General features: G+C 36.5%; 1 protein-coding gene across 2 annotated transcripts in view; it reads left to right on the forward strand.

The window, feature by feature from the left end:
* The window catches only part of mapk14b (mitogen-activated protein kinase 14b), a 55,152-nt gene extending 42,853 nt beyond the window's left edge, over positions 1 to 12,299 (forward strand). For both annotated transcript variants that reach the window (XM_057846364.1, XM_057846365.1), the window contains exons 9-12: positions 702 to 781; positions 1,819 to 1,897; positions 4,079 to 4,252; positions 11,468 to 12,299. In XM_057846364.1, coding sequence (XP_057702347.1) covers positions 702 to 781; positions 1,819 to 1,897; positions 4,079 to 4,252; positions 11,468 to 11,535 — 401 coding nt within the window. In that variant the 3' untranslated portion in view covers positions 11,536 to 12,299. The remainder of the gene's footprint in view (positions 1 to 701; positions 782 to 1,818; positions 1,898 to 4,078; positions 4,253 to 11,467) is intronic.
* The last annotated feature ends 4,188 nt before the right edge of the window (positions 12,300 to 16,487 follow it).

The following is a 16,487-nucleotide window of genomic DNA, read 5'->3' on the forward strand; positions in this document are numbered from 1 at the left end:
GAGCAGTTGTGATTTCCACCTGTCACTCCAAGAGTTACACAAGGGAGGTAACACTGTGAAAACAGAGTATATTGGTTAAAAGAAATCTTATTTCTAAAGACACTTTGTTTCTGTCCAGATGTGGAATTCATTCCACCAGTGTAAATTTTATTGTATTGTTGAAAGAAAGAAATACTCCCTTTAGAATTGTTAATGTTTTTGCACTTTCTTGTAAAAAAAAATTAATAAATAAAAAAGCAACTTAAGGACAGCTTTTTGTTGTATGGGCATTTTTGCATCGTTCCTGTTGAATCATATGGATATTTTAAATAAATAATGGACATAAATTTGTTTGGCTACTTTATTAATGAGTATTAATGTACAATGCATCGATAATCGTGATAATAGCGATAACCTTGATCATCGTTCAAAAATCGAACTGTAGCACTCTGAATCGTAATCAAATTGAATCGTGGGGTGCCTAAGATTGCACACCCCTACTCTTAACATACCTCATTCACTGTACTGAAGCTGTGTGTCTTTGCTGGTGTTTTGCACCATAAGCACTCTGTGATCCATTCATGATATGGCAATGTGGGGACACTATCACAGTATTGAATGAGGATATCTAACCAAACATTCTTACAACTTTGTCTTCGCTATGTATTTGTTCCCTCCTTGTGCACAATCTTTTATAATGCCCCTTGACTTGCACACCACAGATATAAACCAGTTGCAGCAGATTATGCGCCTGACGGGAACCCCGCCAGCCTCCCTCATAAGCAGGATGCCCAGTCACGAGGTGAGGCTTCCGACGTCCGAAAACATCCAGAAAACGTAGATGCATAGTACAGAACTGTGTTCTACCATTCACTTTGTATTGTCTGGAGAACAAATTTCTGCACTCACTTCAGAGGCGGAGCTTAGGGGGGGTTGCTGGGGGTGCAACCGGGCCCATGCTTCTAAGCGGCACGGTTTGCGGGCGTATATTAGGCGTGGTTGGGCAATGGAGGGTCAAACAGAAAGGTCAGATAATGGGTGGAGCTGCGATATTGTGTTTTAAGTGTTAAAATACAGTGGTTTATAAGTTGAAATGGTCAGATGTCGAGCGGGATTTTCCGATAAGAATACATTGTAATTAAATGAATTCGTTCCTCAGCCCAAAACCTACGCTAAAATCTTCATAAATACTGCAGGTACAATTACAAATAGCAACTAGATATGGGGACGTTTCGCAGGCAGGTACTGTTGATATCAGGTCACCTCAAGTTGATATAGAGACATTTTGGGGACACTTCCTGTTGATATCAGGTCACTTCCTGTTGATTTGGGGACATTTTGGGGACACGTCCTGTTGATATCGGGCCACCTCCTGTTGATTCAGTGACATTTGGGGACACCCACTGTTACATGGGTGTCAATGGCATCCCTTTAGAAATGAATGGGAAAGTTTGGTCATATGTAGAGTCAAATTTTACGTCGGACATTGAAAGGGTCATACGTCGATGCGGTCATATGTCGAGGTACACCTGTATATCTATCTGCCTGCAGGTTGTCTAGAGGGGCCCGCGAAAAATTTTACACTTGACGACCCCCCCCCCCCGGCCAAACACACACACACACACACTGGACTGAATCGTCTCAAGGGGCCTGAATAATTGCCCACTGGTACCCAATTTACCCTGGGCCCTGTTCACATTTGTTCCACCACTGACTGACTTCACCAATGTGCCATTTTGTAAGGAAAGGAAGTCACATGGCAATAATGTACTGAATCCTCGACAATATAAACTAATATTCAATTTTAACTAAAAGGAATGTTTTTATTTTCATTTACAGGCCAGAAACTATATTAAATCACTCCCCCACATGCCCAAGAGAAACTTCGCTGATGTATTTATTGGTGCCAACCCTCTTGGTAAGTAAATGTTCATTCATTTTATACAGTACTTGTCATGGCTCACTGAGTCCCTCTAGTGGTCATGGACTATAACATAACAACATAGCATTGTTTTTTCCCCCCATTTGTGTTGCATGTATTTTTCTAAAATCAAATTAAACCAATTTTAGGTCGCCGATTTCAAATCTGACATCCAATTTTTTCCTGTATGCTTTCGTTTTCATGCAAAATTCTGATGGTATTTTTATATTATTCAGATTCTTCCTATATAAACTATAGTTTGTCTTGGATGACTGATTTTCACATATTGGAGCACTTTGGCAGTAGAGCGCATCACATTGGTTGGTCTGCAGTTGTCTAAAGCATGGCATAACATGTATTATTTTTAGGGCTGTCAAACGATTAAAATTTTTAATCGAGGTTAATTACAGCTTAAAAACTAATTAATCGTAATTAATTGCAATTCAAACCATCTCTAAAATATGCCATATTTTTCTGTAAATTATTGTTGGAATGAAAAGATAAGACACAAGACGGATATATACATTCAACATACGGTATATAAGTACTGTATTTGTTTATTATAACAATAAATCAACAAGATGCCATTAACATTCTCTACTTAAAGCGATCCATGGATAGAAAAACTTGTAGTTCTTAAAATATAAATGTTAGTGCAAGTTATAGAACTTTTATATTAAAACCCCTCTTAATGTTTTCGTTTTATTAAAATTTGTAAAATTTTCAATCAAAAAATAAACTAGTAGCTCGCCATTGTTGATGTCATTAAACCATGCTCACTCCCCAAACCCATAAAATCATTTGGACCCAAGCACAAGCAGAGGGCACCAAACAACAAAAAACAGGTAACAAGTAACAAGCGGACATTACACTGCTGTCATTTTAATCTGAGTGGGGCATGTGCGTTAATTGTAGGGCTGCAGCTATCGAGTATTTTAGTAGTTGATTAATCGATGGACTAGTTTGTACGAATAATCGAGTAATCGGATAAGGAACGTGAAAAATTAAAACACGTGAGCTGAGCCTCAAACCATATGATTTAAAAAAAAAATGAGGATCTGTGTACAACAAAAGAACAATTGGCTATCTTGGATAGAAAAAGTCTGCTAGCTTAAATGCTATAAAATGCTAAAGTTTTTTTTTCATTTTTTTTTTTTTTTTTACGATGAATGAAATGAATGAATGAAATATTTATTGTCATCATCATCGGTATCATTGACAATATTTGACAATTACAAAATGTGATATGATTTGCCCGAAGGAAGGAACCGAAGAAGAAGACAGAGAGACAATAACAATGCTCTTAACAAGTGGTTCAGACACATATTCCCACAAAAAACGGCTAAATATACCTACAAACTAATGCATTAAAAAAACATTCGCTCAAACAAAAACTTTGCCAATGTTGGTCTTACCAGGGAGCAGTTGGATTCAGCCATGTGAAAAGAGGCAGACCAGAGGGCATTGTATCCACCCTCATCAGTAAAATTAAATGCAAACACTTTTAAAATCAACCATTACAGTGCCACTTCAATTAAACGAATACTCGAAGCAACAAAATTTAGTTCGAATATTTTTTTCTAATCGAATACTTGAGTTAATCGATTAATCGTTGCAGCACTACTTAATTGCGTCAAATATTTTAACGTGATTCATTAAAAAAATTAATTACCGCCCGTTAACGCGATAATTTTGACAGCCCTAATTATTTTGCGACATTGGACAAAAAACTGCAGTTAATGGAAACAAACTAAGGTGAGATTTGGATTCTGCACCCTAAAATCACGTGAGAAAAAGTGTTTGCATCCATGCAACATTTTTTTGTTCACCAGTTGTAATGGCTGGCAGGGCAGGATGAGTGCATAAAAAGTAAAAAATGGAGCAGACTTGCTCTTATGCACTTTTGATCCACCAAAAATAAAAAAATCCAGCTCAACCGCTTGTCACTCGGGAATGGAACGGACCACGCACACATGATCACACTTCACTCCCCAAAAAGTAGGTAGCAACTGAAGACGAAAGTTAACATAAAGAGGCGCCACAGTGTGATGGATGTGCTAAGGAACAAAGAGAATCACAGAAGTGAACGTTACATAGTCTCATCATAACGCAAGTAGGAATGGAAAAAATGGTATTTAATCCACTGTATATATTCATTTTTATAACATTGTGTTCTAGCTGTGGACCTGCTGGAGAAAATGCTGGTGCTAGACACGGACATACGAATCACGGCGTCCGAAGCGCTGGCCCACCCCTACTTTGCTCAGTACCACGATCCAGACGACGAGCCCGAAGCCGAGCCTTATGATCAGAGCTTCGAAAGCCGCGAGCTGGAAATTGAGGAGTGGAAGAGTAAGTACGCACATTTTGCTACATTGGGAACCGGCGAGCGTCCTCTTAATCTCTTAGCAGGTAATTCTAATGTTAATGCGACTCATAGACTTCATAATATATTGACGGGACACGGGGCGCATCAATAGGGGGCCTGCATTGTTGGCGTTGCCGTCAAAGCTGACCGAGTGGAATATGGACGTAAAACAGTCTGGATTTTTGGTTAAAAGCAAAAAAAAAGCCGTGCAGTTAGGGTTTATTTTATGTAAATATTGCGAAGTATGATGCTAATCAGTAAGCAAATTTAGTGGCTGCCTTATGTAAACAGAGCTTTTCCGGTGAAAATTCTTGTGAATAAATGCTTAAATCCCCTAATTCTTTCTAGATACGGATGTAAAACAAGTCTCGATTCTTGGTTGAAAGCAAAAAAAAGAAATAACCATGCAGTTAGCTTTTTTTTTTTAACGTAAATATGTCAAAGTACAATGCTGTCTGTTAGTGAATGTAGCTAGTGGCCGCCTGATGTAAACAGAGCTTTTCCATTGAAAATTCTTGTGAATAAATACATAAATCCCAGAATTCTTCATAGATATGGATGTAAAAGTCTCGATTTTTGGTTAAAAGCAACAACAACAAAAAAAACCCCATGCAGTTAGCATTTTTTTTATTTATCTACGTAAATATGTCAAAGTACAATGCTAGTCTGTTAGTGAATGTAGCTAGCGGCCTTATGTAAACAAAGCTTTTCCGGTGAAAATTCTTGTGAATAAATGCGTAAATCCCCAAATTCTTTATAGATATGAACGTAGAACAGTCTTGATTCCTGGTTAAAACCCAAAAACCTGCAGTTAGCATTTATTTTACTTAAATATTGCATACTATGATGCTAATCAGTAAGCAAATGTAGCGGCCACCTTATGAAAACAGCTTTTTCCGTTGAAAATTCTTGTGAATAAATGCTTAACTCCCTGAATTTTTTATAGATATGAAGGTAAAACAGTCATGATTCTTGGTTTAAAAAAAAAAAAAAAAAACCTTGCAGTTTGAGTTTATTTACGTAAATATGTAGAAGTACAATCGTAGTATGTTAGTGAATGTAGCTAGTGCTCGGCTGATGTAAACAGAGCTTTTCCGTTGAAAATTCTTGTAGATAAATGCTTAAATCCCTGAATTCTTTATAAATATGGATGTAAAACAGTCTCGATTCGTGGTTAAAAGCAAAAAAAAAAAGAAAAAGAAATAACCATGCAGTTAGCATTTTTTTTTTTTTTTTTTACGTAAATATGTCAAAGTACAATGCTGTCTGTTAGTGAATGTTGCTAGTGGCCGCCTGATGTGAACGGAGCTTTTCCGTTGAAAATTCTTGTGAGTAAATGCTTAAATCCCTGAATTCTTGATAGGTATGGACGTAAAACAGTCTCGATTCTTGATTAAAAGCAAAATAAACTGGGCAGTCAGTATTTATTTTACGTAAATATTGTGAAGTATGACGCTAGTCAGTAAGCAAATGTTGCGGCCGCCTGATGTAAACGGAGCTTTTACGCTGAAAATTCTTGTGAATAAATGCTTAAGTGTCTGTGGACTGTGTCCCGTCTATATCATTATGAAGTTTATGGCTCTGCGTTTCTTTACCTTCACTGAACCCCTTAGACTTACTCACCTGGGGTTCGATCGAACCCAGGTTAAGAACCACTGATCTAGAGCCTACCTGTTAGCAAGAACAGGCTTACTACAAAAAGGCCAAGGCCAAACATGGCTAAATTATTTAAATATCCGTATTTCAGAAAAATAGGCCTACATGACTGTTGTGATATATATAAAAAAATTGCCATTTTTTCCCGGTCGTTCATTGTCAGACAGAAGCAGCACGGCAAAACACCACGCTAAAAATAAGTAAAAATATCAAAATGGCTTACCTCTTCGGGGCAGCCAATGGATCAGGATTGTCATCTATAGGAACATGGCCCCCAACAAAATGTTTACGGCATATCAGTCAATCAACTTTATTTGTATAGCACATTTAAAAAATCCGCCAAGGAGACCAAAGTGCTTTACATACCATAAAACAGCAAAATAAGTTAACTTTCAAAGATAAAACAAACGCAAAAATAAAATAAACAGTCATTGCACATTAAAAGCTGAAGAAAAATAAAATGTTTTAAGGCGTGATTTAAAATCCATAAGTGAAGGGGCCTGTCTAATAGTAAGTGGTAATTGGTTCCACAGCCTGGGCGCCATCACTGCAATTGCACGGTCACCCCTAAGCTTCAGCCTTGATCTTGGGACTTCTAGAAGCAGGTGGTCAGCTGATCTGAGGGTTCTGGTTGAACTGTAAGGCTGAAGCAGTTCTGACAGATATGGCAGCGCAAGATTATTCAAACATTTAAAAACAAATAATAATATCTTAAAATGTATTCAGTAATGTACTGGGAGCCAGTGAAGAGATGCTAAAATCGGGGTGATATGTTCGCGCCTGCGGGTTCAAGTTAGGAGACGAGCAGCAGAGTTTTGCACAAGTTGTAGACGGGCCAGTGAAGCCTGACTGACACCTGCATACAAAGAATTACCATAATCCAGCCGAGTTATGAAAAAAGCATGGATCAATTGCTCCAAATCAGAGTGTGAAACAATAGATTTCACCTTAGCAATCTAGCGAAGCTTATAAAAACAGTCACGTACAACGCACGAAATCTGTTTCTCAAATTTAAAATCAGAATCAAATTGGACACCTAGATTTTTGACACAATTCTTAAGAAATGGAGACAATGAACCGAGGTCAACATTCAGGGAGGCCTGGCTACTTGGTCTGAACACCATGACTTCAGTCTTGCTGTCATTCAAGCTTAAAAAATTAAGTGAAAGCCACGACTTTATGTTGTTGAGGCATTCAATGAGTTGACAGAACGTGCCATTGGAAAATAGATCTGACAGTCATCAGCATACAAATGAAATAAAACACCATGTTTCCTAAAAACAGAACCAAGAGGCAATAAATAAAGCGAAAGTAAAAGAGGGCCGAGGACAGATCCCTGGGGAACCCCATGTGGAAGCGATGCCTTTTTGGAGATAAAATTGCCCATTTTCACAGAAAAACTCCGTTCATTTAGGTATGACTTGAACCATTCAAGAACGATACCTTGAACACCCACACTGTGTTCGAGACGAGAAATTCAAATCTCATGGTCTACGGTATCAAATGCTGCAGATAAATCTAAAAGAACTAAAACAACAAACTTGCCAGAGTCTGTTGCCAAAAGTATATCATTTGATACCCTTAAAAGTGCCGACTCAGTGCTGTGGCGGGATTTCAAACCAGACTGGAATGGTTCCGAAATCTGGTTTTCTTCAAGGAATGGTAGCAGCTGACTACACAGTAGATAACCTTTTCAAGTATTTTAGAAGGCCTCTTTTCTTCAATAAAGGTTGTACTACTGCTTGCTTAAAGCAGTGTGAAGCAGCATATGAAGGTGAATGGCTTCACCCTGCTGGCATTAAACTGGTCTTTTGGACGTCCGCACAAGTTTATTCATGGTTTACATTTTGGTAACACTTTACAATAAGGGTCCCCTTTATATCCCATTTTAAGACAAGAACTGATGTTTGAGTAACATTACAATAATTCATCTAATCCCTTATTAAACATTGAGTAATATATTAATTAACATTAGTTAATGCATTCATTAATGCATAGCCAGACAGTAACTAATGATTTGGTAAAATTAAAAACACATATAAGCCTATTTAGGGTTAGGGTTTAGGATTAGGGTTTGTTAACTTGAGCATTTAAAATTTCTTAGTTAAGGGACACTTGTGCTACACTTTACAAAAAGGGTCCAAAAAACATTCAGTAATGGTTAATTAAAGTTAAGTAATACTTATGAGGTACGTTCACGTGAAATAATGCCATACTTAAGGTTAGGCTATAATATACATAATACATAACATTAATTCACATATACATTAGTGCATTGCAAAATAGTTATTAAATGTATACTGGTACTAGTAAGTGATTATGTTATTTTAAAATGAGAAACATTTCTCTTTGAGTCCTTGGGTGCTGCTAACCTAACCTTAAGTATGGTATTATTTCATGTGAACGTACCTCATAAGTATTACTTAACCTTTATTAACCATTACTGAATGTTTTTTGGACCCTTATTGTAAAGTGTAGCACATGTGTCCCTTAACTAAGAAATTATAAATGCTTAAGTTAACAAACCGTAACCCTAAACCCTAACCCTAAATAGGCCTATACAGTATATGTTTTTAATTTTACCAAATCATTAGTGACTGTCTGGTTATGCATTAACTAATGTTGATTAAGGGACCCTTATTGTAAAGTGTTACCTACATTTTCTCCCTCTGAGTTTTTGGCTTCGGGAAACGTATGAAGAAAACATCCTTCATATATGGACGGTCGTATTGCCTGGAGTCGTTTCTACTAGGCCTGAACGATATTGGAAAAAACTATTGTTGCGATTTTTTTTAGGTTTGCAATATATTGCGATATTATATTGCGATATAAAAAAAAAAAAAAAGATCTATCTTTTTTAAAGAAATTTTCACTAAATGACTTGAATAGCTGTTTGGAAATACTTTACATAACACACCGTGACCACAGTGTATTTATATAATACCGTTTAATTTGTGAATGATGAAGATTTCTGTATGAAGGTATCCAGGAAGTCATGTCTGCACAAAATAGATCATTTATTGAATACAATATTTTACACTTCAACAGCAGCAAATACATTAAATGATAAATAAAAGAGCAGGTGCATTAGTCCCCTAAGTTTTTGACAAAATATAACAATAAATAAAAACTTCTGTAAAATAACAACAAAGTTGTCAACATATTTGAACAAAAATATTAAATATGACAAATAAAAGAGTTGTTCACAAACTATAACAATAAATAAAAACCTCAGTAAAACAACAAAGTTGTCAACATATTTGAACAAAAATATTAAATATGACAAAAGAGTTCACAAACTATAAAAATAAATAAAAACCTCAGTTAAACAACAAAGTTGTCAACATATTTGAACTTAAATATTAAATCTGACTAATAAAAGTGCAAGTGCATTAGTCCCCTGAGTTGTTTACACAAAATATAACAATATAAAACTGCAAAACGGCAACAAAGTTGTAAAAATATTTCAACAAAAATATTAAGTATCAAAACTTTATGTGCAGCTGTACTATATATAGTTATTTGAAAAATACGGTTTACAATAAATTTAAATATAAAAGAAACAAACTCAACTGAACTTGTAAATAATTGAACTGAATAACTGCAAATAACTGATGAATAACAGAACCAAATTTCCTGCCTTCCTGATAGCTGTCACATGAATAAAAAGAAGAAAAGACATTCCTTCAGCTGTGTTATGTATTTGTCTGCATATCGTCCACCTTCCTTGCTCAGCAATTCTCAACTGGGTCTCATAGGTTTTTGGCCAAGACTATTAGTTTATCCACTATAGCAGGCTTGAGACAAGAACGTTGGCACGTAGCAATGTTCCCACCTGTGCTAAAAAGCCTCTGATGGGGAGCTCGTAGCAGGAATGCATAGATACCTGCGTTTTAAATGGTCCCACATGTTCGACGGATTACTTCTTGTTGAGGCAACCATGGCGAGGCACTGTCAACAGGGCTGTTTTTTGTTCCTTATATTCTTGTCGATAGCCAAAATACTTCCAAAACTCCTTTTGGAGACAGTCTTCCCTATTCAACGTGTTGCTTGCTTTCACTTTGAAAACGGCCCCTCCTCCCTCCGCTCTGCTGTTCGGCCCCTCCTCCCTCCACTCCGCTGTTGCAGGGGGAGGGGGAGGAGCCGATGACTTGCTGGAGAGAAAGAGAAGCTGTGCGCTTTTTTCCCCTCTCCTTCCTCAAAACAAACGTTTGTGGATTAAAAAAAATGAAATTAAAAAACTATCGCACGTCCTTGCGATGGGACTATTGCACATGCGCACATCGCGATGGCGATGTTTAAACGATATATCGTTCAGGCCTAGTTTCTACGAGTTCCTTAGCAGCAGTGTTTAATCGGCATGTTCTTTTTTGAAAGGTTACCGGTAGAAAACTAGCAGTACTAGCATGAGTTATATGTGAGTGCGCTTCTATGTTGACCCTCTTCCGGTTTACAATGGTGACGTCACGCAGCCTTGCTGTCTAAAAATAGCATTCGAGCGTTACACTATTAGCGACCAGTGAGCTAACCTAAACGCTATTCTAATGGAAGATTATGATAGCAGTTCCTTTTTTTATTTTAAACAGTGACACCTTTTTAAAATGATATTCGATTCTGGGCGAGAGCGTATTGATAACTTATATTTATTTTAGGGCTGTCAAAATTATCGCGTTAACGGGCGGTAATTAATTTTTTAAATTAATCACGTTAAAATATTTGACGCAATTAACGCACATGCCCCGCTCAGATTAAAATGACAGCACAGTGAAATGTGTACTTGTTTTTCGGAGTTTTGTCGCCCTCTGCTGGCGCTTGGGTGCGACTGATTTTATAGGCTTCAGCACCCATGAGCATTGTGTAAGTAATTATTGGCATCAACAATGGCGGGCAACTAGTTTATTTTTTGATTGAAAATTTTACAAATTTTATTAAAACGAAAACATGAAGAGGGGTTTTAATGTAAAATTTCTATAACTTGTACTAACCTTTATCTTTTAAGAACTACAAGTCTTTCTATCCATGGATCGCTTTAACAGAATTTTAATAATGGTAACGCCAGCTTGTTGATTTATTGTTATAATAAGCAAATACAGTACTTATGTACTGTATGTTTAATGTATGTATCCATCTTGTGTCTTATCTTTCCATTCCAACAATAATTTACAGAAAAATATGGCATGTTTTAGAGATGGTTTGAATTGCGATTAATTACGATTAATTAATTTTCAAGCTGTAATTAACTCGATTAAAAATTCGAATCGTTTGACACCCGTAATTTATTTATATTTATATTTTCAAACCCCTACTTCTCAGAAAATGTCTCGCATTGTGAGCATAGGATGGAAACACAATTTTGTCTCGTTACGTTTTAGTCTCCCGAAACACGTTTTAGCTCGTTATCATCTCCTCGTTATGACACAATTGTTCCTCAACAAAATATTTTCATCATAGTTGACAAAAACATCAACGATTAGAAGGCAGTTGCTTACGACAAGACTTATATTTGATTAACCTTCTCTCCTTTTTTTATCCCTGTTCCATAGGATTAACCTACGAAGAAGTGCTCAGCTTTGAGCCGCCATCTTTCGACAGGGACGAAATGGAATCGTAAGGAGATGGAGGCATTAACACCAACACGCTTGGACATAAATATGAAAATCTGTGCGTGTCACTCGGCCAGACTCCACACCATCATAATGTTCAAGTGCCTGCCATCTTTCAAATCTCCGGGTGTAATTTTCAGGGACTAAACTTGACTGTGTTGTTTTGCTCCCATCCTTCATTTTTCTGGTATTGTTTGTTGTTATTTTCCATCGAAACTCATACTTTAGCAAGATTATTTGATTTATTATATATCGAGCAAACTTTTATTTTGTTGATTATTTCAATACGCAATCAAACGGGCAGAATTTTCAAGAGCTATTTATAAAACGTATCCTCTTTCACTTTCATATTTTTGTACATAGAATTGTTTTAGAATGACAACAAAAGCAGTGTTTATACACACACACGTACTTCAGACATGCCAGTAAACCGTATTGGATCCACAGTATGAATGCTGGCATGTCATATTTAATAAATACAGTATGTGTGACACTACAGTATATGAAACAGTTGATACAACCGTTGGTTTTTATACCTTTTTCAGCTCGGTCCCACTATATCCAGTTAGCACTTTAGCACCCATGCATTGTTTGGACATATTTTCGCATCCTACAGGACCACTATACGGAGCCCCCTGGGTGCCAGGGTAGAAAAAAAAGAAAAAAAATTCCATCGCTGAACTGGATAATTTGGTAATCTGTACTGTTTTCCGAAATTTCCAGGTTCGCGGTGATTCTGTAACAGGCACACTTTTGCAAAATAGACAATGTTTATTGATTAGAAAATGCAGAATAAATTGGATTTATTGATTATAGTCCCACAAGAGCAAGCAAACAAGTACCAAAAACATGCATAACAAATGGCAACGACGACGCTAGATTTGAGTTTGTTAATCCCAGAATCCCCGCAAAACCGTTACAGCACAAGCAGGTGTTCCTTTAGCAATGAAAATCGCTTACCGTGACAAATGAGAGGGAGCCAACGCTCTGGTAAGGCGGCGAAGGAAGTCCGCCATCGGGTCACGTACGGATCGCCTGGCTTTGTTCCTTCGCCGCCTTACCGGAGCGTTGGCTCCCGCTCATTTGTCACGGTAAGCGATTTTCATTGTTAAGGAACATTTTGGTTGTCCTGTAATGGTAGAGCGGGGATTCTGGGATTGACAAACTGAAATCTAGCGTCATCGTTGCCATTTGTTATGCTTGTTTTTGATACTTGTTTGCTTGCTCTTGTGGGATTATAATCAATAAATCTCATTTATTCTGCATTTTCTAATCAATAAACATTGTCTATTTTGCAAAAGAGTGCCTGTTACTGATTCACCACGAACCTGGACATTTCGGAAAACATGTACCCACATTTTAGTAATATGTATGCACATATTACTTAACTGTACCCACAGATTACTAAACTGTGGGTACAGTTTTGTAATTTATTTAGTAATCCGTACTGACAGATCATTAAACTATGGGTACAGTTTTGTAATTTATTTCGTAATCCGTGCCCATTTATTAAACTGTGGGTATAGTTTCGTAAATTGTTTAGTAATCTGTTAGTACATATTCCGAAACTGTGGATACAGACTACTCAACTGTACCCAAAATTTAGTCATCCGTGGGTACCGTTTAGTCAAATGTACCCACAGATAACTAAACTGTGGGTACACTTTAGTAATCTGTACTCAGAATTTAGTCATTTGTAGCCACAGTTTAGTAATCTTTTGGTACAGTTTAGTAATCTAAACCCAAAATTTAGTCATCTGCCCCCACGCATTACTTAACTGTACACATAGATGACTAAATTGTGTACAGTTTTGTAATTTGTTCAGTAATCTGTACTAACAGATTACTAAACTGTACTCACATATTTTAATGTGTACCCACAGTTTAGTAATCTGTGGGTCCAGACAAACTTTGACTCACATATTTTAATCTGTACTGACACTTTGGTAATATGTACCACAGGTGACTAAACTGTGGGTACAGTTTAGTAATCTGTACTCACAGGTTAGAAATCTGTACTCTTTGGGTACAGTTAAGTAATCTGTACACAAAATTTAGTCATCTGTCTGTACATATTACCACAGATTACTAAACTGTGTGTACAGTTTAGTAATTTTTTAGTAATCTGTACTCAGATTACTAAACTGTACCTACATATTTTAATCTGTACGCACAGTTTAGTCAGAAGTACCCAGTTTTGTTATCGATATTATGAAATTTACCCACATATTTTAAAATGCACCCACAGTTAGGCAAACCGTGGGTACAGTTTAGAAATACGCGGGTCCAGTTCGTAATTTGTTTAGTAATCTGTACCCACAGATTACTAAACCGTACCCATAGTTTAGTAATTTGTGCGAGTACAGTTTTGTAGTCACTACCCACAGTTTAGTAATCTAGATTACTAAATATAGATAATCTAGATTACTAAACTGTACCCACATATTTTAATCTGTACCCACAGTTTAGTCATATGTAGCCACAGTTTAATAATCTGTAGCAACAGATTACTAAACTGTACTCACATATTTTAATGTGTACCCACAGTTTAGTAGTCTGTGGGTCCAGACAAACTATGACCCACATATCTTAATCTGTACCGACCTTTAGTAATATGTACCACAGGTGACTAAACTGTCGGTACAGTTTAGTAATCTGTACTCACAGGTTAGAAATCTGTACTCTTTGGGTACAGTCAAGTAATCTGTACCCAAAATTTAGTAATGTGTCTCTACATATGACCACAGATTACTAAACTGTGTGTACAGTTTAGTAATTTTTTAGTAATCTGTACTCATAGATTACTAAACTGTACCCACTTATTTTAATCTTTACCCACATTTTAGTCAGCAGTACCCAGTTTTGTTACCCAATTTACCCACATATTTTAAAATGCACCCACAGTTAGGCAAACTGTGGGTACAGTTTAGTAATATGCGGGTCCAGTTACGTAATTTGTAATTACGTAAGATTACTAAACCGTACCCACAGTTTATGAATTTGTGCGAGTACAGTTTTGTAATCACTACCCACAGTTTAGTAATCTAGATTACTAAATATAGATAATATATGTTACTAAATTGTACCCTCATATTTTAATCTGTACCCACAGTTAAATCATATGTAGCCACAGTTTAATAATCTGTAGCAACAGATTACTAAACTGTGGCTACAGATTAGCTAGGATTTTTTTTTTTTTTTTTTCCCAACCCTGGCACCCGGCGGGCTCCGTACCACTACGACATTGCTCGGGAAATTTGAAATGTTATCCACCACAATTTAAAATGACAGTATGCTTAAATCATACTGCATTTATAAATAACGAGTGTTCATTGAATGTTTTATGGATGTCAAGCTGTCTTATATTTATGATCTTTTCATCATATTTTGTGTATTGATGTTAAAAAATGTTATTTGTTTCAGAAAAAAGGATAAGTTTGGTTTATTTATGGGATGCAACCCTTGACCAGAAACTATGTATGTTCTATTAATCACTCTATGATGGCTGCAGTTTCCTTGTATCAGAAGATCCCTAATGGGAAAATGAAGCACATGTTTATTGTGCTGCCAAAATTCACTGCCATTTGCCAAATAGTACAGATGGCCATGCACAATCTTTCTCTGTTGTTTCAATGTCAAATTTCTGTATTTGTGCGTTTGAATGGAGTTTTTATGTCGTTTTATTTCCCTCTCAATGAATGCTCGAACCACAATTTGTCATCACATTTGAAGGGCACGCGCGAAGTGTGTATTGACTCACTGGATGCTGAAGTCTCGTGTCGACGACTTTGAGCGACGGTCTCATAATCCTGCCGGTTATGTCGACGTTCCATTTGATTATCGGTCATTGCTTTGTTGGCACCACTGTTCGCTTTGAAGGTATTTCTACTATGGTTATGATATACCTATCTGTAAAATACTTCCATGAGAAAATAAAGATGACTATTTTTTAAACTGGGAAAATGTCCACTCAGGATGATACGGTTGTTACAACTTTTAATACAGTATTGTGTAGTGCTGCAACGATTAATCGATTGAGTATTCGATTAGAAAAAAAGATCCGAATTAAAATTTTGCTGCTTGGAGTATTCGTTTAGTTAAAGTGGCGTTGTAATGGTTTGTTTTGAAAGTGTTTTGCATTTAGTTTTATTGCACTGCCCTCTAGTCTGCCTCATTTCACATGGCTGAATCCAGCTGCTCCCTGTTAAGACCAACATAAGATGTTTTTGTTTGAGCGAATTTATTATTATTTTTTTTTTATGCATTCGTAATTTAGTTTAAAGGTATATTTAGCCAATTTTTGTGGGAATATGAGTCTGGACCATTTGTTAACAGCATTGTAAACAAAAAAAAAAGTATTTTATAGCATTTAAGCTAGCAGGCTTTTGCTATGTAAGTTAGCCAATTGTTCTTTTGTTGTACATAGATCCTTATTTATTATTCTTATTTTTTAATACCATTTGAGGCTCGGCTCAGGTATTATAATTTTTTATGTTCCTTAAACCGATTACTCGATTATTCGAATTAACTAGTTCATCGATTAATCACCTACTAAAATAATCGATAGCTGCAGCCCAAGTATTGTGTAAGAAGTTCTTTTGCCATAAGGGGACACTATTTCATCATTATATTAGCCTATACCAGGGGTGCCCAGATAATAATAATAATACCATGATGTAGATAGCCAGTCACGTGACTTGTGACATAAAGGTTATGGAGTCCTGAGAAAAAAAGGGACCCAACAAGGCCATTGTGAATAATTTATTTCTTTGAAATACAAAGTCAACATCTAGGGCATACAAAATAGACTCAGGCCTTAAAGGGCGAAATATTGGCGGGTTTACAAACCCTATAAAAGTGGTTATAACTACAGGCTATAATTATTCAAAGTATGCCGTTAATTTATTGCTTCTCTGAATTGTATATCGTTCAAGCCGTTTGCGGTTCCGTTGCAAAATGG

The sequence above is a fragment of the Corythoichthys intestinalis genome, chromosome 9 (genome assembly GCF_030265065.1).
Source record: "Corythoichthys intestinalis isolate RoL2023-P3 chromosome 9, ASM3026506v1, whole genome shotgun sequence".
NCBI classification, from domain to species: Eukaryota; Metazoa; Chordata; class Actinopteri; order Syngnathiformes; family Syngnathidae; genus Corythoichthys; species Corythoichthys intestinalis.